We start from the raw sequence: 23,871 nt of genomic DNA on the forward strand, positions 1-23,871 counted from the left end.
TGTTAGCATTTTGTTCTCTCATTCATCTATTTGCCTCTGGACAAAATGAGAAGATGGAAAAAATCACCTCAACAAAAAGAACAAGACGCAGTACCCACTGCCAGGGACCTAATCAATATGGACATTAGTAAGATGTCAGAACTAGAGTTCAGAATGATGATTTTAAAGACACTAGCTGGGCTTGAAAAAAGCATGGAAAATATTACAGAAACCCTTTCTGGAGAAATAAAAGAACTAAAATCTAACCAAGTCGAAATCAAAAAGGCTATTAATGAGGTGCAATCAAAAATGGAGGCTCTAACTGCTAGGATAAATGAGGCAGAAGAGAAAATTAGTGATACAGAAGACCAAATGATGGAAAATAAAGAAGCTGAGAAAAAGGAGATAAACAACTACTGGATCACGAGGGCAGAATTTGAGAGATAAGTGATACCATAAGACAAAACAATATTAGAATACCTGGGATCCCAGAAGAAGAAGAAAGAGAGAGAGGGACAGAAGGTATATTGGAGCAAATTATAGCAGAGAACTTCCCTAATTTGGAGAAGGAAACAGGCATCAAAATCCAGGAGGCACAGAGAACCCTCCTCAAAATCAATAAAAATAGGTCAACACCCTGACATCTAATAGTAGAACTTATGAGTCTCAGAGACAAAGAGAAAATCCTGAAAGCAGCTCGGGACAAGAGATCTGTAACCTACAATGATAGAAACATTAGACTGGCAACAGACCTATCCACAGAGACCTGGAAGGCCAAAAAGGACTGGCATGATATATTCAGAGCACTAAATGAGAAAAATATGCAGTCAAGAATACTATATCCAGCTAGGCTGTCATTGAAAATAGGAGAGATAAAAAGCTTCCAGGACAAACAAAAACTAAAGGAATTTGCAAACACGAAACCAGCCCTACAAAGAAATATTGAAAGGGGTCCTCTAAGCAAAGAGAGAGCCTAAAAGTAACATAGACCAGAAAGGAACAGAGACAATATACAGTAACAGGCACCTTACAGGCAATACAATGGCACTAAATTCGTATCTTTCAATAGTTACCCTGAATGTAAATGGGTTAAATACCCCAATCAAAAGATACAGGGTATCAGACTGGATAAAAAAAACAAGACTCATCGATCTGCTGTCTGCAAGAGACTCATTTTAGACCCAAAGACACCTCCAGATTGAAAGTGAGGGGGTGGAAAACCATTTACCATGCTAATGGACACCAAAAGAAAGCTGGGGTGGCAATCCTTATATCAGACAAATTAGATTTTAAACCAAAGACTGTAATAAGAGATGAGGAAGGACACTATATCCTACTTAAAGGGTCTAGCCAACAAGAAGATCTAACAATTGTAAATATCTATGCCCCTAAATGGGAGCAGCCACTTATATAAGCCAATTAATAACAAAAGCAAAGAAACACATGGGCAACAATACAATAATAGTGGGGGACTTTAACACCCCCCTCACTGAAATGGACAGATCATCTAAGCAAAAGATCAACAAGGAAATAAAGACTTTAAATGACACACTGGACCAAATGGACTTCACAGATATATTCAGAACATTCCATCCCAAAGCAACAGAATACACATTCTTCTCTAGTGCCCATGGAACATTCTCCAGAAGAGATCACATCCTAGGTCACAAATCAGGTCTCAACCGGTACCAAAAGACTGGGATCATTCCCTGCCTATTTTCAGACCACAATGCTTTGAAACTAGAACTCAGTCACAAGAGGAAGGTCAGAAAGAACTCAAGTACATGGGGGCTAAAGAGCATCCTACTAAAGAATGAATGGGTCAATCAGGAAATTAAAGAAGAATTAAAAAAATTCATGGAAACAAATAAAAATGAGAACACAACTGTTCAAAATCTTTGGGATGCAGCAAAAGCAGTCTTAAGAGGAAAGTATATAGCAATACAAGCCTTTCTCAAGAAACAAGAAAGCCCTCAAATATACAACCTAACCCTACACCTAAAGGAGCTGGAGAAAGAACAGCAAATAAAGCCTAAACCCAGCAGGAGAAGAGAACTAATAAAGATCAGAGCAGAAATCAATGAAATAGAAGCCAAAAGAACAGTAGAATAGATCAACGAAACTAGGAGCTGGTTCTTTGAAAGAATTAATAAGATTGATAAACCCCTGGCCAGATTTATCAAAAAGAAAAGAGAAATGACCCAAATAAATAAACTCATGAATGAAAGAGGAGAGATCAAAACCAACACCAAAGAAATACAAACAATTATAAGAACATATTATGAGTAACTATATGCCAGCAAATTAAATAATCTGGAAGAAATGGATGCATTCCTAGAGATGTATAAACTACCAAAACTGAACCAGGAAGAAATAGAAAACCTGAACAGACCTATAACCACTAAGGAAATTGAGGCAGTAATCAAAAATCTCCCAACAAACAAGAACCCAGGGCCAGATGGCTTCCCAGTGGAATTCTACCAAAAATTTAAAGAAGAATTAATACCTATTCTTCTGAAACTGTTCCAAAAAATAGAAATGGAAGGAAAACTTCCAAACTCGTTTTATGAGGCCACCATACCTTGATCCCCAACCAGACAAAGACCCCACCAAAAAGGAGAATTACAGACCAATATCCCTGATGAACATGGATGCAAAAATCCTCACCAAAATACTAGCCAATAGGATCCAACAGTACATTAAAAGGATTATTCACCACGACCAAGTGGGATTTATTCCTGGGCTGCAAGATTGGTTCAACATCCGCAAATCAATCAATGTGATACAGTACATTAATAAAAGAAAGAACAAGAATCATATGATCCTCTCAACAGATGCAGAAAAAGCATTTGACAAAGTACAGCATCCTTTCTTGATCAAAACTCTTCAGAGTATAGGAATAGAGGGTACATACCTCAATATCATAAAAGCCATCTATGAAAAACCCACAGCGAATATCATTCTCAATGGGGAAAAACTGAGAGCTTTTCCCCTAAGGTCAGGAACATGGCAGGGATGTCCACTATCACCACTGCTATTCAACATAGTACTAGAAGTCCTAGCCACAGCAATTAGACAACAAAAAGAAATAAAGGGCATCCGAATCGACAAAGAAGAAGTGAAACTCTCACTGTTTGCAGATGATATGATACTTTATGTGGAAAACCCAAAAGACTCCACTCCAGAACTGCTAGAACTCATACAGGAATTCAGTAAAGTGGCAGGATATAAAATCAATGCATAGATGCACAGATCAATGCAATACCCAGAGCAATCTACACATTCAATGCAATCCCTATCAAAATACCATCCACTTTTTTCAAAGAAATGGAACAAATAATCCTAAAATTTGTATGGAATCAGAAAAGACCCCGAATAGGCAGAGGAATGTTGAAAAAGAAAAGCAAAGCTGGCGGCATCACAATTCCGGACTTTAACCTCTATTACAAAGCTGTCATCATCAAGACAGTATGGTACTGGCACAAAAACAGACACATAGATCAATGGAACAGAATAGAGAGCCCAGAAATGGACCCTCAACTCTACGGTCAACCAATCTTCAACAAAGCAGGAAAGAATGTCCAATGGAAAAAAGACAGTCTCTTCAACAAATGGTGTTGGGAAAATTGGACAGCCACATGCAGAAGAATGAAAATGGACCATTTCCTTACACCACACACAAAAATAGACTCAAAATGGTTGAAAGACCTCAATGTGAGACAGGATCAAAATCCTAAGGAGAACACAGGCAGCAACCTCTTTGACCTCAGCCGCAGCAACTTCTTCCTAGAGACATTGCCAAAGGCAAGGGAAGCAAGGGCAAAAATGAACTATTGGGACTTCATCAAGATAAAAAGCTTTTGCACAGCAAAAGAAACAGTCAACAAAACCAAAAGACAACCGACAGAATGGGAGAAGATATTTGCAAATGACATATCAGATAAAGGGCTAGTATCCAAAATCTATAAAGAACTTCTCAAACTCAACACCCAAACAACAAATGATCCAGTCAAGAAATGGGCAGAAGACATGAACAGACATTTTTCCAAAGATGACATCCAAATGGCCAACAGACACATGAAAAAGTGCTCAACATTGCTCGGCATCAGGGAAATCCAAATCAAAACCTCAATGAGATACCACCTCACACCAGTCAGAATGGCTAAAATTAACAAGTCAGGAAATGACAGATGTTGGCAGGGATGCAGAGAAAGGGGAACCCTCCTACACTGTTGGTGGGAATGCAAGCTGGTGCAGCCACTCTGGAAAACAGTATGGAGGTTCCTCAAAAAGTTGAAAATAGAGCTACCCTATGACCCAGCAATTGTACTACTAGGTATTTACCCTAAAGATACAAATGTAGTGATCCGAAGGGGTACCTGCACCTCGATGTTTATAGCAGCAATGTCCACAATAGGCAAACTATGGAAAGAGCCAAGATGTCCATCGACAGATGAATGGATAAAGAACATGTGGTATAAAAAGACAACTGACAGAATGGGAGAAGATATTTGCAAATGACATATCAGATAAAGGGCTAGTATCCAAAATCTATAAAGAACTCATCAAACTCAACACCAAAAGAACAAAGAATCCAATCAAGAAATGGGCAGAAGACATGAACAGACATTTCTCCAAAGAAGACATCCAAATGGCCAACAGACACATGAAAAAGTGTTCAATATCGCTCGGCATCAGGGAAATCCAAATCAAAACCTCAATGAGATACCACCTCACACCAGTCAGAATGGCTAAAATTAACAAGTCAGGAAATGACAGATGTTGGCGGGGATGCGGAGAAAGGGGAACCCTCCTACACTGTTGGTGGGAATGCAAGCTGGTGCAGCCACTCTGGAAAACAGTATGGAGGTTCCTCAAAAAGTTGAAAATAGAGCTACCATATGATCCAGCAATTGCACTACTGGGTATTTACCCCAAAGATACAAAAGTAGGGACCCGAAAGGCTACGTGCACCCCGATGTTTATAGCAGCAATGTCCACAATAGCCAAACTGTGGAAAGAGCCAAGATGTCCATCAACAGATGAATGGATAAAGAAGATGTGGTATATATATACAATGGAATATTATGCAGCCATCAAAAGGAATAAGATCTTGCCATTTGCAACGACGTGGATGGAACTGGAGGGTATTATGCTGAGCGAAATAAGTCAATCAGAGAAAGACATGTATCATATGATCTCACTGATATGAGGAATTCTTAATCTCAGGAAACAAACTGAGGGTTGCTGGAGTGGTGGGGGGTGGGAGGGATGGGGTGGCTGGGTGACAGACATTGGGGAGGGTATGTGCTATGGTGGGCGCTGTGAATTGTGTAAGACTGTTTAATCATAGACCTGTACCTCTGAAACAAATAATACATTATATGTTTAAAAAAAAAAGAAGAAGAAGATATTCGGAAAGGTAAAATGAAGGGGGGGAAATTGGAGGGGGAGACGGACCATGAGAGATGATGGACTCTTGAGAAACAAACTGAGGGTTCTAGAGGGGACGGGGTTGGGGGGATAGGTTAGCCTGGTGATGGGTATTAAAGAGGGCACGTATTGGATGGAGCACTGGGTGTTATACGCAAACAATGAATCATGGAGCACTCCATCAAAAACTAATGATGTATGGTGATATGGTGATTAACGTAACATAATAAAATTTAAAAAAAAAAGTAAGTGTGTAATGCTTCACAAGTCACAGTGAAAGAATTTCACTATCAAGAGGAAATCAATAACCTCAAATGCAGAGGTGAACAACACTGAAAATAAACCGTTATGACTAAAGTTGAGTGGTAGCATTTCAAAACCATTTTTGGGGGGGAAATGATGAGAACAGAAGCCAGAATACTGACAAGTAAAAGAAGAGCTTCCAAGTGATAACATTTTAAGGAAGAAATCTGGCTAAGAAAAGAGGCAAAGAAAAATGAAATCAAGTAAATTTCAGTGTACCCTCTGAGCTAAAATCCTTACATAGTAAGTTGCAGCCAATATTATAAGAAAGCATGAGTTAAAAAAAAAAAAAAAAACTCAAGATGAATACAGATAACTGATTAAAGATGTTTGAGAAGAGATGAAAGTTGTCAGAAATAGGGAAGATAACTAATTAGGCAGGAAACCCCATTAAAGGAATCCTCACACACATCTTCAAAATGTGCCTCCCAAGGCAAGATTCAGAATCAGAATTCAGATAAAAGGCAGTTGCATCTCCTATGAGACTGGCTACTCTCTGAGCTTAGCCTGGTGCTAATTTCACATTGATCTGAATTTGAGTTGTCTAATGTTTCTCTTTAGCAAAAATGTAGGTATGCTAACATCTCTGAAGATGGCTATACTGAAAATAATGCTGAAAATACTGTACTAGAACACTGAAGCAATATGATCTTTCAAAAATCACCTTTTTCACCAATTATAAGCACAGCTGGAGAAGTTTTGACAAATATATACACTTGTGTAACTACTACTACAATCAAAAGCATATCCATCACCCCAAAAAGTTCCCTTGTGTTACTTTGCAGTCAACATCCCCTCATTCCAGCAATCACTGATCTGCTCTCTGTCATAGACTGGACTGCCTTTTCTATAATTTCATATAAATGAAATCATACAAAACATACTCTTATGTCTGGCTTCTTTAACTCAGTATGTTTTTGATTGATCCATGTTGTTGCATGTATTAACAGGCTATTCCTTTTTATCACTGAGTAGTATTCCCATATATTTTCAAACAACAGATAAGCTTCTTACATATTATGATTACCGTATGATCCAACTATGTGGAACATTTCATAATTTAAAACACAATACACATTCATAATTCATAAAAGACACATCAGAAATAAAGCAATAAGTCCCAGATTCTGCAAATAGTAAATAACCAAAGACAGTTAGTAATTTATACTGTGAATAATGCCTTATTAGAGGTTTATAATAATGGTACTAATTTTGAAATCTTTCCCTTAATGTTTAGTTTCTGTTTAATCTTTAGTTAGGGGATGTCCTTAATTTGGTCGACATTATACTGAGGCTCCAGGCCCCTAACAACTGTACAGAAATCAAACAACCTAAAAGTTAAATATTTCAAACCCTATGGGAAATAAGTACAGAAACTAACGTAGAATTTGCTTTAAGTCACGGGAAATAGTTTTATTAATACTCAATGAAAGCATTATAGAAATTTATAAAATGAAGCAAAAATCTATTAAGCACACACTATGTAATTCTGTTGAAAAACTGTCTCAATCAGTTATCAAACAACATTGATTAAACTAGACTTTAGGATTAAGTATAGCTTTAGACACCATAGGAAAAAAAAACATTTTATTGCATAGAAGACATACGCAAAAAAACAAGAAAAAATAATCGAATTCTCAACACTAACCACGTACTTGATATAAAATGCTTGACAAGATCTGAGGGCCTACTTTTACTTTCCAATCGGATAAGATATGGAATTAGTTACTTTATTTTATTTTTGAAGATTTTATTTAGTTGACAGAGAGAGAGAGACAGCGAGAGAGGGAACACAAGCAGTTAGGAGTGGACAGGGAGAAGCAGGCTCCCAGCTGAACAGGGAGCCCGATGAGGGACTCGATCCCAGGACTCTGGGATGATGACTTGGGCCGAAGGCAGATGCTTAATGGGATCATGACCTGGGCCGAAGGCAAATGCTTAATGAATGAGCCACCCAGGCACCCTGGAATTACTTATTTTAGAATGGGCCAAATTTTGAGTCATTCCTTGTCATTCAGGAGGTAGTAAGCTCTACTTTCAAGTAAAGTAGATAGTACAGCACAAAAAAGGTAAAGTATAATTTTAAAGATAAATTTATATTACTAAAAACAGTATAATATATTAATACAGAATTAGAAGAAGTGACTTCTACTGAATTACTAATATGTAATATGAAAAATGTGAAAGCCAGGACAGAACACACATATCTTTTATATAAAACAAACTTTTATTCAAATCATAACTTTTGGGGAAAAGAAGTAAAAAAGGTAATCAAGTCAATTTGACAAATCTATTCAATACCTAAATACGAAGTTTAAGAGCTTGGGTCAAGGGAATTCACAATTTAAAGACATGCTGACTAAAAGTTGATTGGATAACATACATTAAAATTATAATACAGAGGAATAAAAGTATATTCATTTCTTTATTGCTGTGTAACAAATTACCACAAACTTAGTAGCTTAAGGCAATACCCATTTATTATCTCACTGTTTCCCTGGCTCAGGAGTCTGGATGTGGTTAGCTGGGTCTCCTGGTCAGGATCTCACCAGGCAGCAAAGAAGGCATCAGCCAGAACTGCAATTCTCATCTGAGGCTCAGGATCCTCTTTCAAGTTCATTGGATCCTGGCAGAATTCATTTCCTTGTGGCCATAATGCTAAGGTCACCACTTTCTTGCTAGCTGTTGGCCAAAGGGGACTATCAACTTCTAAAGGCCACCTATATTTCCCTGCAACATGAATGTTTGCTTTTTTCCAGGCCAGGAGAAGCATGTCTCTCAGACTTTCTTCTCCCCTTCCAGTCTGCTATGAGGAGTCTCATCAAATATCAACAGTAATCACAGGAGTGACTATCCCATCACCACTTACCACGTAACAAAACCTAATCAAGAGAGCTACAATACCACCTTATTCATAGGGTTCCACCAAGGGGAGGGAATACAAGGTATCTATACCAGGAATCAGAAATTTGGGGGACCATCTTAGAATTCAGCCTACCACAGATATGTAAAGGATGCTACAAGAGCAGAAGAGGAAATATAAGATTCAGATAAGCAGAACAAAGAAAGAAACAGGAAATTAAACCTATGAGTCCTTGCTAGTCACACTCCAGGCATTGTTCTTGAAATTTTTTTTCCTTTTCTTTTCTTTCTTTCTTTTTTTAAATGAAGAAATTACGGCTCAGAAAACAAGTAACTTGCCCAAGGTTAAAGAGTCTAGATCTACCCAAAAGAAATATCAATTAATATATCTAGATAAATGATTAGCTAGGTAATCTGCTATCCAGGTAAATCATTGGATGTGGGATTGACAGTGAAGGGAGGGGTGCCATCAAGTAAAGAGAAACACAGTGCAAAGACAAAGAGATTAGGCAGGCTACACACAATAAGAAAATTACCAGTATGGTCTTTTAGTTCAGCCTCACTTGAGTCCATAGCGTGTGGTAGGGAATGGATGGAGAGGAGCTTAGAGAGATATAGGCAGGGGCCAGACGAACAAGGATCTTAAGAAAACTTAATCTTTAAGGCTAGATGAAGCAATAGAAGGATTTTAGGCAGAGGTGTGACAACTTTTATTTGATTTTAAAAAGATTCTTCTGGAAGGAATGGTATATCATAGCCTTCACATCAAACTTCTTAAACAATTTAACAGTGTCAGATATTAGTTATCAATACAAATTAGATATCAAATACATGTAGGAAAACTAAGAATTTGTAACAGATGAAGAATTCTAGGTAAAAAGTTAATACCTCCCCCCCTCCTAAAGCCAGTTATATACATTTCAAAGAGCAAGGTGAGACTGGATAAAAAACCACAATAGTGTAACCACATGGGTATCAATGCCTACCTTTACTTCACCACTTCCACCAGTATTTAGCACGTTTCTCCATCCTTGTTCCCTGGCCCTATTTATTCTCTCCAACTTTTAGGGAAAAGAAACAAACAAAACACAATTCAAGTATTTAATATAAAATACATGAAATACATTTACTAACACAATGGAAATCAGTGTATGCCTTTAGAGAAAAAAAAAGTATGTGTGTAGGGAGGGAGTAGGATGTACCATGGAAAAATGGATTATCCTCTTACCCTTTCCTTTTCCTGTCTTTTCATCTGCTCGGCCTTCATTAAACTAATCTGTAACAATTTTAAAGACAAACTTCTTAGAACTCTTGAAACTATTATCGTCTACAACTTGGCAAGGGAAGAAAAAAAGCAAAAAAACTACCTGATCCTTTTGTTTCTTTTCTTTTTCAATAAATTCCAACCTTCTCTTTCTTGCTGCTTCCTTAAATAAAAAAGAACATTTTTATCAATAGTAATTCCTACTTTTTCTAGTTTCATAAGGAAAGTTAGTATACCAATGGTAGAGATAGGCCCAGGGAGATTAGGAAGGAAAAAAAAAGGATTAAGTTAAAGGTTTATTTGTTTGAAAGAAATAAGGAGGAAAGGTTTGGAGGTTTTATAAGATTTTGTCTCTTTTCTTAGAATTGTTTTTGCAAACAGACAGATGTCTTTATACCTCAAACATTTTCCTCCTTTCTTCTCCAGGATTCACTTTCTTCACTGGAATTTGATGGGCCTGGACAAAAAGTAAAACTACAAATTAGATAAGAATTTTGAGGTACGTATTTGAACAATTCAAATTTGTGGAAATTTAAAATAAGAAAAAGGTGAAGCCAAATACTGCCATGACTCTGTTTCAAAATATATTATCCCTACCATAATACAATAATAGTAAGGAACTTTTAACACCTACTTACATCAACGGATAGATCATCCAGACAGAAAATCAAGAAGGAAACAGCTTTGAAAATCACACTAGACCAGATGTACCTAACAGATACATACAGAACACTCCATCCAAAAACCTCAGAATACACATTCAAGTGCACATGCAACATTCTCCAGAATGTTAGGCCACAAAACAAGTTTCAATAAATTCAAAAAAATTAAAACCATATCATGCATCCTTTCCAACCACAATGATATGATTTTAGAAGTCAATCACAAGAAAAACTGTGGAAAGAACACAAATACAAGGAGCTAAATAATAAGCTACTAAACAATGAATGGGTCAACCAAGAATTCAAAGAGAAATAAAAAAAAATACATGTAAACAAATGAAAATGAAAACACAACAGTCCAAAATCTTTGGGATAAAGCAAAAGCTGTTCTAAAAGGGAAGTTTATAGCAATACAGTCCTACCTCAAGAAACAAGAAAAATCTCAAATACAAAACCTAACCCTATACCTAAAGGAGCTAGAAAAAGAACAAGGTCCAAAGCCAGGAAATAATAAAAACTAGAGCAGGAAAAAACAAACAAACAAACAAAATATATATATATAAAATCCCTAAAAATAAAAGAATGACTGTAGTGTTCAATATGGTGTTAAACAAAAAGGAACCTTAGATTCAAAGAAACTGTGGAAAAGGGTTCTTCCCCAATCACTAAGTTCTGTCCTCGGATACAGATGTTAATTTTCAGTTTTCTAATATGAAAACAGAATCTCATTTAGAAAGCCCAATATTGAAGAGATAAATTTTTAAAAAGTAGTTATATATGTTCACTATATAAAATTCAAACAATAGTAAGAAGTTAGTCTACTTCACTCTACTTCTAGAGGTAACCACTGTCAATGTTTTCATGAGTATCCTTCCAAGACACACTTAAATATATACACACTTAAATATATACATAACTATATACATACATAGAATTCTAGCTTTTTATGCTTCTTACATAAATGTAATAAAAATGTGTTATTAGATGGAAAAATGTTTTTTTACTATTAACAATGTTCCTTGACATTTCCACATTGTAGTAAGCAAATTAACAATGGCAATATTCCATACAATGGATATAATTAATTAATTTTAGCATTCCTCTAGGGATGGATAACTAGGTGGTTCCACTTTTTTCCTACTCTATATGCTTTAAGGCACTTCCTTGTACATACATCTTTGTGCCATATGCCAGCCTTTCAGAAGGGCAATTTTTCTAGACATGAAAGTACATGTCTAACACAACTTAAAATGTTGTGAAAAACTGCCCTCCCAAGAGTCTGCACCAATACTCCCACCAAAGAGCTCTTTTACTCACAGTCTCACAAATACTATCAATCTGTCTTGAATTTCTGTTTTTTACAAAGGCTAAGAATATCTCCCAGTATAGAGACATTAACATTTCTCCTTTTATATACCAATTGTTCATCTAATTGTGGGGTTGTTCAATTTTAGGAGCTCTTTGCATATTGCAGAAAATAAGACTATTACAGATGCTACAAATATTTTCCCCATTCTAGTTGCTGTTTGTTTTATCTTTCACCGCACAGAAGTTTGTAATTTATGTATAGTTAAATCTGCCAATCTTTTCCTTTGTGATACCTGCATATATTGTTTTGCTAAGGAAGAAATTTTAACCTAGATATTATATTTTGTTTCTGCCGCTTAGTTTCATTTTTATATTTACATCTTTAATTTATATTTAGATTTTTAAATGTTTGTAGACTTTTATTTTTAGACCGATCTAAAATAAATTTTTATTCATAATGAGCTGGGAATCTAAGTTTTTTCTAGGATTTCAAGGCAATTCAATTATCCCCTAACAATTTATTGTCTGATACATCTTTTTTCCCACTGGTTTAAAATGCCTCATATATAATAAATTCACACACTCATCTGGGTCAGTTTCTAGAATTCTCTATTCTATTCCACATAACCATCTCCTCTTTTCCTTTTTTTTTTTTAAACTGGGATATAAAGTCACCTACAGGAAAGTAGATAAAAGATCTACTTTGAGGTTAGCAAAAATAAAGGAAATACCCATGTAGCTACAACTCAAGTCAAACCAACACCCAGAATCCCTCCAAGTGCCCTTCCACAAATTCTACCTATACCACAGAGGTAACCACCATCCTGACTTTTTTTTTTTTTTAAAGATTTTTATTTATTTATTTGACAGAGAGAGACACAGCGAGAGAGGGGACACAAGCAGAGGGAGTGGGAGAGGGAGAAGCAGGCCTCCCGCTGAGCAGGGAGCCCGATGCGGGGTTCGATCCCAGGACCCTGGGATCATGACCTGAGCCGAAGGCAGATGCTTAACGACTGAGCCACCCAGGTGCCCCCATCCTGACTTTTTCACTACCATCTTGCTTTTCTTTATTGTTTTGCAACTTACATATGCCTTCCTAAACAACAGAGCTTAATATTTTTCTGATTCTGAGTTTTACATGAGTGGAATTATACAACACGTATTCTTCCGTATCTTGTTTCTGTTGATTAATACTGTTTTGGTGATTTATCTATGTTATTGTTTCTATCTCCTTTTTTTTTTTCACTCATAGACACTATTCCATTGACCTTGGTTCCTTTCTTAATCAGTTATCTTATACCTTTCTCACTAAGTCTATTCTAAAGAATTTCAACGAGTTTGTCACTATTTCTTTCCATTTCATTTTGTAACTGATTATACATTTTTGCATGTGGAATTTGTGTCAGGCTACATTACTGAATTCATTAATAGTTTTCTGCTGCTTCACAACAATTTTCTAGGTAAGTAAATATATCATCTGTAAATAATGTCTATGTTTTCTCTCCTCTACCAATACTTATGGTTCATATTTCTGTTTTTAATTGCATTGGATAGGACTTCTGGCCTAATATTAAAAAAAAAAAAAAAAAAGCAATCAAGCAATCATAGCAAATATCTTTGTCTTGTTCCTGACTTTAATGGTAATGTTTCCAATTGTTCATCCTTATATACTATCCTTGACATAAGTTTCAGGTATATATAACTGTATCAAATTAAGAACTTTCCCTTCTATTTCTTGAATCAAAGAAGTTCTTGGTTTGTTGTTTTTTTTTTAACTACTTGGAGGTATGATTGACATACAGAAAGTTATACATATTTAATGTATACAACCAAAGAAGTTTTTAAAGCAAAAATCGGTGAGGGTGCCTGGCTGCCTCGGTTGATAGAGCATGCAACTCTTGATCTTGTGGTTATAAGTAAGTTCCAGCCCCAAACTTCCTCTAGTTGGAGCTTACCAGGAAGTGGTGTTGGAAAAGATATGTGATCAGAAGTTAAAATTAACCCTTTTTAAAAAGTTACGTGTTTCAGGTCCAATTTTAAACAAGTATGAGAGAGCTTTAGGATGAAAGAGGTGGAAGGAGACAGGGACTGCTAAAGGCCTTAAGGAAAAACTAGTATGACCTCTTTTTAGAGATAAGTAAACTATAACCCAGACAGATGAGGTTAAACTAATTATTCCTGGAGCAGGATGAAATCTGAAAAGCTCACCAGGTCTTAGCAATTAAAAAAAAAAAAAGTCATTAAAAAAATAAATATATAAAACAAAAATTAGTTTAAATTTTACTGAACTTTCGGTATCTACTGAGATAATTTATATATGGTTTTCTCTTCTAATCCGCTAATGCAGTGAAATTATAGTAATCATTTTTCTACTATTGAACCACCCCCTGTATTCCTGAAATGAATCCTATTTGATAATTATTATTCTTTTGATAAGCTGCTTGATTTTTCTTTTTAAAAAGAAATCCTTTTTAAGGATTTCTATATGTGTGTTCATAAGAATAACTGACACATGGTCTTCTCATTTTTATCCTATGCTAATAAATACTCAAATTTTGTAATCAAGGTAAAGCCTAATGTACGATCAAATCTTTAAACAATTCAAAATATAATCCTATATACCAAAAAAGATAAAAAGTATTTACAGGAAACTCTTATCTATCATGTACCAGTTTTTACATTTTTTCAACTACCTTAGGAAAAAAAATGAATATAAAGAGAACACTGTACAAAACTGTTTACCTTTGTTGAGTTTCAATACAAAGAAAAGCAGATGTTACTTTAAAATATTACTTCAATGATCATTTACATTATTATCAAAATAATTCAGCATTTTATTAAGTCATTAAAAAGGTCTTTGGCAACAATTCCGTTTCAATAGCAGCTGTCTTTTAGCAAAAGCCAATGTTATTACTTTTATATACCACTCATTGCATAAGTTTTCTAAATTTTATAAAATGATCCAAAGAAGTAAGCACTAAAATTCTAAAAGGCAACTCAGAATAAATCAAATAAGTGACCCTCAATTAATATGAAGTTAATAAAAATAAAAAAAGAACTAGAAAGACACACAAAAGTTTATTTATACTAAAAGAATTCCGAAGATCTTTGAAGCTTCTTCTTCAGAAAGCAACATGATATATAATTTAAACATAATTTCCTCCTTACAAAATGTAACTTATTTTAATGAATACATTACTTAATATGAGCACAATAAAATAATGCTATTTAGAATATGTAACACTACCCCCATGTGTTGATAAACTGATAAAATGAAAATGATTCTTTTTATAATGTACTTTGCCAATTTAATTCACGATCATCAAAACCAAATCCATTTTAATTTTTTTAATTAATTAATTTTTTTAAAAGATTTTATTTATTTATTTTTGCAAGAGAGAGAGCGAGCGAGAGAGTGAGCATGAGTGGGGAGGAGGGTCCGAAGGAGAAGCAGACTCCCCGCTGAGCAGGGAGCCCGATGCAGGACTAGATCCCAGAACCCTGGGATCATGACCTGAGCCGAAGGCAGACACTTAACCGACTGAGCCACCCAGGTGCCCTTAATTTTTTTCTTAAAGTAAGCTCTATGCCCAAGGTGGGGTGTGAACTCACAACCCTGAGATAAAAGAGTCGTATGTTCACATACTGACTGAGCTAGCCAGGTCACATACTGACTGAGCTAGCCAGGTACCCCTAAACCAAATCCATTTTATTGATACAGTATAAGTTAGCTTAAAGCTGCACAAACAGTGTGGTAAATGGTACTAAATCTCACATCGTAAGTAACACAGGAGCCTACTACCTGAGAAGACCCAAGTAGTAGGTTCCCAGAACCATCCCACCCCCTCACTACATTATTAGTTCCTAACTCCTAATTTCTAACTTTGGTTAGTTATTTTAATTCAACTCTCACTTTAACCACAAGTATCTTACCACTTAACTGCAGAAATGGCACTAGGGTCAATGAAATGACAAAAATACTGAAATATTTAAAGAAGAGTAACTTTCCAATTTTTTCTAAAAGTAACCAAGAGTAAGAAATAAATATGTATCACATCCAGACCCAGTAAAGATACATACTCTGTGTAGCTGGTTCTCTTACTCTCCCCATCTATTACTAAAAGAAGTCTCTGTTCTTTATCCACTAAAAAGATTTTTCCATCACAAATAGAGACCCCAAATTTTAAAATAGTCAAGGGAGAGAGCTGGGGCCACTGTTACTGACATGTAAGAAAAAAATAGAGATAATGTTCTTCATAGTATTAACAAAGTTAATATTTCAAAGTATGTGATGTATATAAAATTTAAAGCAGTGGGTAATGTTACACAGAAGCTTTGTAAAAATACACATTCCTTCCATACAAAGGAATATTGTTTGGCAATAAAGAGGAATGAAGTACTGATACATGCTACAACATGGTACATGTTATAACCTTGAAAACACTGTGCTAAGTAAAAGGACCCAGTCAAAAAAGACCATATATTGTATGATCCCATTTACATGAAATGTACAGAATAAGGAAATCTACACAGAGACAAAGGTAGGTTAGCAGTTGCCTACGGCAATGGGGGTAGGGGAAGAATGGGGAGTGAAAGCAAATGGGAAAAGGATATTTTTGGAGGTGATGAAAATGTTCTAAAAATGATTGTGGTGATGGTTACACAACTCTGTGAACTCACTAAAAGCCACTTAATTCCAAACTTTGGATGGATGTGAAATAAATATCAATAAAGCTATTTTTAAATATATATATCCCCAAGAGTTGCAGAATCATAATTTCTGGACAGAGAGCCCTGCATTCTATATTTTGAAAGGTCCCACAGCTTAACTCTTACCAGGTCTCAAAATCTTTGAACTGCAACATTAATTTAAAAATATTGACACGAGTAACACAGATCTCACTTTAAACAAACAGCTTTTAAACAGATTACCCAATAGTGAGCAGTAAGAAGAGTATGTTTAACTAAGGCACCTACATATTCTTAGGTAAGTTAAATGAAGACACCAATTATATTCATCTTTTGATGCTCCACTGCCACATAAACAAGATACTCAAATACTTGTTTTTTGTTTTTTTTTTACTCAAATATTTGTGAAATAAAAATACCAAGCTGTTTCTTTGAGATCACACAGGTATTTTCAACTGTATCTACCCAAAGAGAAAAATATGGTAACATAAAACACTGCATTAAGAAAAATGTTTTGTGTTTTTTAAAAATCAGAACCAAAATACTAAATTCTATTCATAGAGCTCCCTCTGCTGGCATAAGAACAGAATCCGTTAAAAAAATACACGGGGCGCCTGGGCGGCTCGGGTCATGATCCCTGGGTTCTGAGATTGAGCCCCACATTGGGCTCCCTGCTCGGCGGGAGGACTGCTTCTCCCTTTCCCACTCCCTCTGCTTGTGTTCCCTCTCTCACTGTCTCTCTGTCAATTAAATAAATAAAATCTTTAAAAAAAAAAAAACTATAGGAACTGAAGCAAAGAAAGTTTCTATGACATGCAAATAATTTTTGATATGCTGAGTAGTAAAAACTTAGTATGTTACTAGCTTAAATTTTTCCAATTAAAAAGTGACAAAACAGGGGCCCCTGGGTGGCTCAGTTGGTTAAGCCTCTGCCTTCAGCTCAGGTCATGATCCCAGGGTCCTGGAATTAAGCCCCGCATTGGGCTCCCTGCTCAGCAGGGAGACTGCTTCTCCCTCTCCCGTTCCCTCTGCTTCTGCTCTCTCTCTCTAATAAATAAATAAAATCTTAAAAAACAAAAAAAAGTGACAAGACAATATCATTAAGTGGTTATGGTTTTTCTTATAAACTTCTCATTTTCAAGCTTTCACCTCCTTCATGAACACACCAACTTTACACCTATTTATGGGAGCAATTTCTCCCAGAGAAGAACTGAAGGCTAACTGAACAGCTTCTGTATAACAAAAGATAGAACAAGAGAGACAAAGACATGGTAAAAAAGGGAACCCCCAGCTCCAATGTTGAGAACTGCAGTGGGAAGGGATAGTACTGAGGGACTGGAAGCAAAGAGGTCTGCCCTGGGACACAGAAAAAAAGCCAGTTTAAAAGAACAACTAGTATATAAAAGATCCGGCCCTAGAACTCCGTCAAACAACAGAGGAGCAAATACAACTCCGTCTAGGTACAAGTGGCGGGAGATTGCCATGGTTTACACTCCCCCTCCACCACGAAAGCACAGACCAGATTAAGGTACAAACACCAAAGGTGGCCTACCCACCTCATCATGCTCTGGGTCCCTACCCCACAGCAGCCCCAGAGGTTCTGGAGCTTTAAAAGAGCAACCAGCATATAAAAGGGCCAGCTCTAAACTCTACCAAGGGGCAGAGAGAGTTGCTAACACTCTTCTGGGCCAAGTCAGAGGGGCTAGTGAGCAACACAGTTTACACCCCGCCCCCCCACCTTCGTAATGGGAGCAGGGTCCTAGTACCCTAACTGGCCTGCCACTTCAGTGGGCCCTGGGCTCTAACCCATACCGGATCCAGCCATCAAGGCAGCCAGAGGGCAGTGCACACGACACCCCTGGTCAGAACTTACTACAGCTTCAGCTTTTGTGCCAAGGTGACATGGGTGTGCAAAAGCACCCCAGAACACACAGGCCCAGACCACTATGGCTTCAGACAGCTTACTAGGGTACCTCTGGTGCATGGTGCTATAGGACCTCCCAGCTGATGCCTGCTTCAGCTCCAGCTGCCATGCCAGGGTGCTCCCTGCACAAAGGCCCCAAAACACCCCACCTGTACTGGCCTCAGCTCTGGTCACCTTGTCAGGGCACCCTCTATGCAGAGTCCTAAAACACCCCAATCTATACCTAGTTCAGTTTCACCAATCCAACGTGCCCTCTGCATGTAGAACCATGGGACCTTCTGTGTTACACTCAGTGTGTTGTCTGCTTCAGCTGTCCTGACAGGGTATCCTCTGCATGTAGGGTCCCCAGACACTCCCTCCCAGGCCTGCACCCAGTTTAGTTTTAGCTGTCCTGCCAGGGTGCCCACTGCACTGAGAATCCTAGGATCCACTGCTTGGACCTGTTTCAGCTTCAGCTGTCCTGCTAGGGCACCCCCTGCACAGATAGCAACAGGACCACTCTGGCCCACATGATCCCAACAAGGCAGCACCAGCACAGAATGCCCTGTGACCTCCAGGCCACATCAGCCACAGCTCCAGCCAGCCACCACAAGTCATCAAACACACACAATCTACATAAGGGACAACCATATTCAAGACCATTCCTTCAAGTTAAGGAAAAATCGCTGTTACACATATTCCATAGAAACAAACATGGAAAGGCAAGCAAAATAGGGAGACAGAAGAATATGTTCCAAAAGGCCACTCCTTCAAGACTGGGAGAGGTACTCTGACCCAAAACATAGAAACAAACAGAGAAAGCAAAATGAGGAAACAGAGAAATATGTTCCAAACAAAAGAACGAGACAAAAATCTCAGTAAAAGACCTAAATAATATGGAGGTAAGTAATCTACCTGATAAAGAATTCAAAGTAATGGTCATAAAGATGCTCAGTGAACTCAGGAGAAGAATGGGTGAACACAGTGAGAACTTTGACAAACAGAAAGGAAACATAAGAAAGTACCAAACAAAAGTCAGAGCCAAAGAATATAAAAACTGAACTGAAAAACGCACTAGAGGGGTTCAACAGCAGACAGGATGAAGTACAAATACAGATCAGTGAATTGGAAGATAAAACTCAGCCAGACAGAGCATCAAAAAGAAAAAAAGTGGGGCGCCTGGGTGGCTCAGTCGCTAAGCAGCTGCCTTCAGCTCAGGTCATGATCCCAGGGTCCTGGGATCAAGCCCCGCATTGGGCTCCCTGCTCAGCGGGGAGCCTGTTTCTCCCTCTCCCTCTGCCTGCCTCTCTGCCTACTTGTTCTCTCTTTCTATCTCTCTGTCAAATAAATAAAAATCTTTAAAAAAAAAATTAAAAATATAAAAATAACTTAAGGGACCTCTGGGACAGCAATAAGTGGAATAACATTTGCATTATATGAGTTCCAGAAGGAAGAGAAAGAGAAAGGGGCAGAAAAATTAATTGAAGAAATAATGGCTGAAAACTTCCCAAACCTAGGGAAGAAAATGAAATCCATGTCCAGGGAGCCCAGAGAATTCCAAATAAAATGAACCAAAAGAAAGCTACACCAACACACATTATAATTAAAATGTCAAAAATAAAGAAATAATCTTAAAAACACCAAGAAAAAAGCAAATTGTTACATACAAGAGAAATCCCAGAAGGCTATCATTCGATTTCTCAGCAGAAAGTTTGTAAGCCAGAATGGAGTGGCATAACATATTCAAAGTGCTAAAAGGCAAAAAGCTAACAACCTAGAAGACTCTACCTGGCAAGATTATCATTCAGATTTGAAGAAAAGATAAAGAGTTTTCTGGACAAACAAGATAAAGAAGGTTATCGCCACTAGACCAGCCTTACAAGAAATGTTAAAGGGACTTCTTTAAGTTGAAATGGCAATAATTAAAAACAAGAAAACATACAAAAGTAAAAATCTCACTAGAAATGGTAAAAACTGGATTAATCACTTATAAAGATACAAATTTAAAAGAAAAAAGTAGTAAAATTAACTAAAACTACAATAATTAGTTAAGGAATACATAAAACAAAAAGATATAAAGAGTGACATCAAAAATATAACATATGGAGGGGGGAAATGTAGTGTTTTAGAATCTGTTCAAATTTAAGTTGCTATCAACTTAAGCTCTCATACACATAGAATGATATATATGTGAACCTAACAAGGTCACAATGCAAAAGTTTATAGTAAATACACAAAAGAAAATGAGAAAAAAATCTAGAGATGACATTAAAGAAAGTCATCAAACCACGAGGAAGAGAAAAAGAGAAGAATAAAGAACAGAAAGGAACTATACAACAGCCAGAAAACAACTGACAAAATGAATAACTACGTATGTATAAAAAATTAAATGTAAATAGACTACATTCTCCAGTCAAAAGACACAGAGTGACTGAACGGATTTTTTAAAAAGACACACTGAGGAGGCGGCAAAGACAGCAGAGGAGTCGGGGACCCTATTCCAACCGGTCCCCTGAATTGAGCTGGGTATGTACCAAACCACTTTGAACACCCACGAAATCAGCCTGAGATGTAAGAAGATCTATCTGGATCTCTACAAACAGAATATCGCAGGTGGTTGATTTTGAGGTATGAAGCTGGGAGCTGTGATTCTGTGGGCAGATACTGGAAGTAAACGGAAGGGGGAGGGAGCCTTCAGGATCCTGCACAGTCAGAGAGTAAAAACCTCCCGCGCTGAGGACTGGGCAGAGACTCAAAGACCTGTAGTGGTGGGGAAAGGACTTTCGGGCAGCCCCCCACCCCCCGGACTGAAACCTGGAGCTGCGGGGGACGCACAAGCGAACTGGTGGTGGCTGGCAGTTTTAGAAGCACAAAGGGCAGAGATGCGCCCCAACCTGGAAGCCAGGACTGGGAGTGCTGCTGAGGGGCGCACAACCCAGGATGCTGCAGTTTTAGCAGCACAGACAGAAAGGGAGATAGTGTGGCCTGGAGAGCTCACTGAAGAACAGAATGTGATCTCTCTGCTCTGAGGCAGAGGTTTGGAAAGGGTCACTTCTGCTCTGACTCTCAGAAGAGATACGGAAAGCCTCCAGGGAAAGCCGCCAGAGAACAAAAGCCCCAAAATATCAGTTTTCACTGAGCCCATCCTCCCCCACAGGGGGCAGGGCAACTCTGACAAAACAGGGTTGCCTGAAAAACAGCATGGCAGGCCCCTCCCCTAGAAGACAGTCCGGAAGAACAAGAGGCCGACAACCCTAAGGTCCCTAAAAAACAGGTGCATCTTGCTTGGGTCGTGGTCAATAATTTGGACTCTGTACATTCCGTCAACCACCCCTCAAGAGAATGACTAAGAGGAGGAATGCCTTAAACAGGAAAGACTGAGAGACTGTGACTTCTGCCACAGAACAAATGGATATGGATATAAGCAAGATGTCGGAAATTGACTTCAGGGTAACAGTTATGAAGACAATAGCTAGGATGGAGAAAACGATTAATGGCAACATAGAGTCTCTAAGGGCAGAAATGAGAGCTGATCCAGCAGAATTTAAAAATGCCATCAATGAGATCCAATCTAATCTAGATACTCTAACAGCTAGGGTAAACGAGGCAGAATGAATTAGTAATCTAGAAGACAAACTGATAGAAAAGAAGGAACAAGAGGAGGCCTGGAACAAACAGCTTAAAATCCATGAAAACAGAATTAGAGAAATAAGTGACACCATGAAACGTTCCAATGGCAGAATTATTGGGATCCCTGAGGGGATGGAGAGAGAGAGAGGACTAGAAGATATATTTGAGCAAATCGTAGCTGAGAACTTCCCTAATCTGGGGAATGAAACAACCACTTGTGTCCTAGAGGCAGAGAGAACCCCTCCCAAGATCAAGGAGAACAGACCAACGCCCAGCATGTAATAGTAAAACTTGCAAATCTTAAAAACAAGGAAACCATCTTAAGGGCAGTTAGGGGGAAGAGATTCCTTACCTACAGAGGGAGAAACATCAGAAGAACGTCAGACCTATCCACAGAGACCTGGCAAGCCAGAAAGGGCTGGCAAGACATATTCAGGATACTTATACAAGAAGAACATGCAGCCAAGAATACTTATCCGGCAAGGCAGTCATTTACAATGGATGGAGAGATACAGAGCTTCCAGGACCAGCAGAAACTGAAAGAATATGTGACCACTAAGCCGTGCAAGAAATATTACGGGGGGTTCTATAAAAGCAGAAAGACCCCAAGAGTGATACAGAACTGAAATTTACAGAGACAATCTATAGAAATAAGGACTTCACAGGCAACATGATGACAATAAAATCATATCTTTCAATAATCACTCTCAACGTGAATGGCCTAAATGCTCCCATAAAACAACACAGGGTTGCAGATTGGGTAAAAAGACAGGACCCATCCATATGCTGTCTACAAGAGACTCATTCTGAACCTAAAGATAAATTCAGACTGAAAGTGAAGGACAGAAAACCATCTTTAATGCCAAAGGACCTCAAAAGAAAGCTGGGGTAGCAATTCTTGTATCAGACAAAGTAGATTTTAAGCTAAAGACTGTAGTTAGAGACACAGAAGGACACTATATCATTCTTAAAGGGTCTATCCAACAAGAAGATCTAACAATTGTAAATATCTATGCCCCCAACATGGTAGCAGCGAACTACATAAGCCAACTGCAACCAAAATAAAGAGACATATTGATAATAATATGTTAATTGTAGGACACCTCAACACTCCACTCTCAGCAATAGATAGATCACCTAAGCAGAAAATCAACAAAGAAACAAGAGCTTTGAGGGCGCCTGTTGGGTTAGGCGACTGCCTTTGGTTTAGATCATGATTCTGGAGTCCCAGGATTGAGTCCCGCATCGGGGTCCCTGCTCAGCAGGGAGTCTACTTCTCCCACTGACCCTCCCCCCTCTCATGTGCTCATTCTCATTCTCTCTCTCTCAAATAAATAAATAAAATCGTAAAAAAAAAAAGAAAAAGAAAAAGAAAAAAGAGCTTTGAATGACACACTGGACCAGATGGACCTCACAGATATATACAGAACATTCCACACTAAAACAAAAGAATACTCATTCTTCTCGTACACAGATGGAACTTTCTCCAGAACAGACCACATACTGGGTCACAAATCAGGTCTCAACTGATACCAACAGATTGAGATTATTCCCTGCATATTCTCAGATCATAATGCTTTAAAACTGGAACTCAATCACAAGACAAAATTTGGAAGAAATTCAAACACTTGGAAGCTAAAGACCACTCTGCTCAAGAATGTTTGGGTCAACCAGGAAATCAAAGAAGAACTTAACAATTCATGGAAACCAATGAGAACAAAAACACATTGGTCCAAAACCTATGGGATACTGCAAAGGCGGTCCTAAGGGGGAAATACATAGTCATCCAAGCCTCACTCAAAAAAATAGAAAAATCCCAAATTCACCAACTAACTTTA

At 37.7% G+C, this 23,871-nt stretch overlaps 1 protein-coding gene across 8 annotated transcripts in view; it reads right to left on the minus strand.

The window, feature by feature from the left end:
• NEK1 (NIMA related kinase 1) overlaps nucleotides 1-23,871 on the minus strand; it is a 226,358-nt gene that overhangs the window by 145,819 nt on the left and 56,668 nt on the right. For 5 of the 8 annotated variants that reach the window (XM_032413176.1, XM_032413178.1, XM_032413175.1 and 2 more), the window contains 4 exons: nucleotides 10,239-10,298; nucleotides 9,945-10,004; nucleotides 9,806-9,853; nucleotides 9,564-9,638 (listed from right to left, as the gene is read on the minus strand). The exons of 1 other annotated variant lie outside the window; for it this stretch is intronic. In XM_032413176.1, coding sequence (XP_032269067.1) covers nucleotides 9,564-9,638; nucleotides 9,806-9,853; nucleotides 9,945-10,004; nucleotides 10,239-10,298 — 243 coding nt within the window. The remainder of the gene's footprint in view (nucleotides 1-9,563; nucleotides 9,639-9,805; nucleotides 9,854-9,944; nucleotides 10,005-10,238; nucleotides 10,299-23,871) is intronic. 2 more of the 8 variants (XM_032413179.1, XM_032413177.1) reach the window with 1 other exon arrangement.

Source organism: Phoca vitulina, unplaced genomic scaffold (genome assembly GCF_004348235.1).
Source record: "Phoca vitulina isolate PV1807 unplaced genomic scaffold, GSC_HSeal_1.0 scaffold14, whole genome shotgun sequence".
In the NCBI taxonomy this organism is placed as follows: Eukaryota; Metazoa; Chordata; class Mammalia; order Carnivora; family Phocidae; genus Phoca; species Phoca vitulina.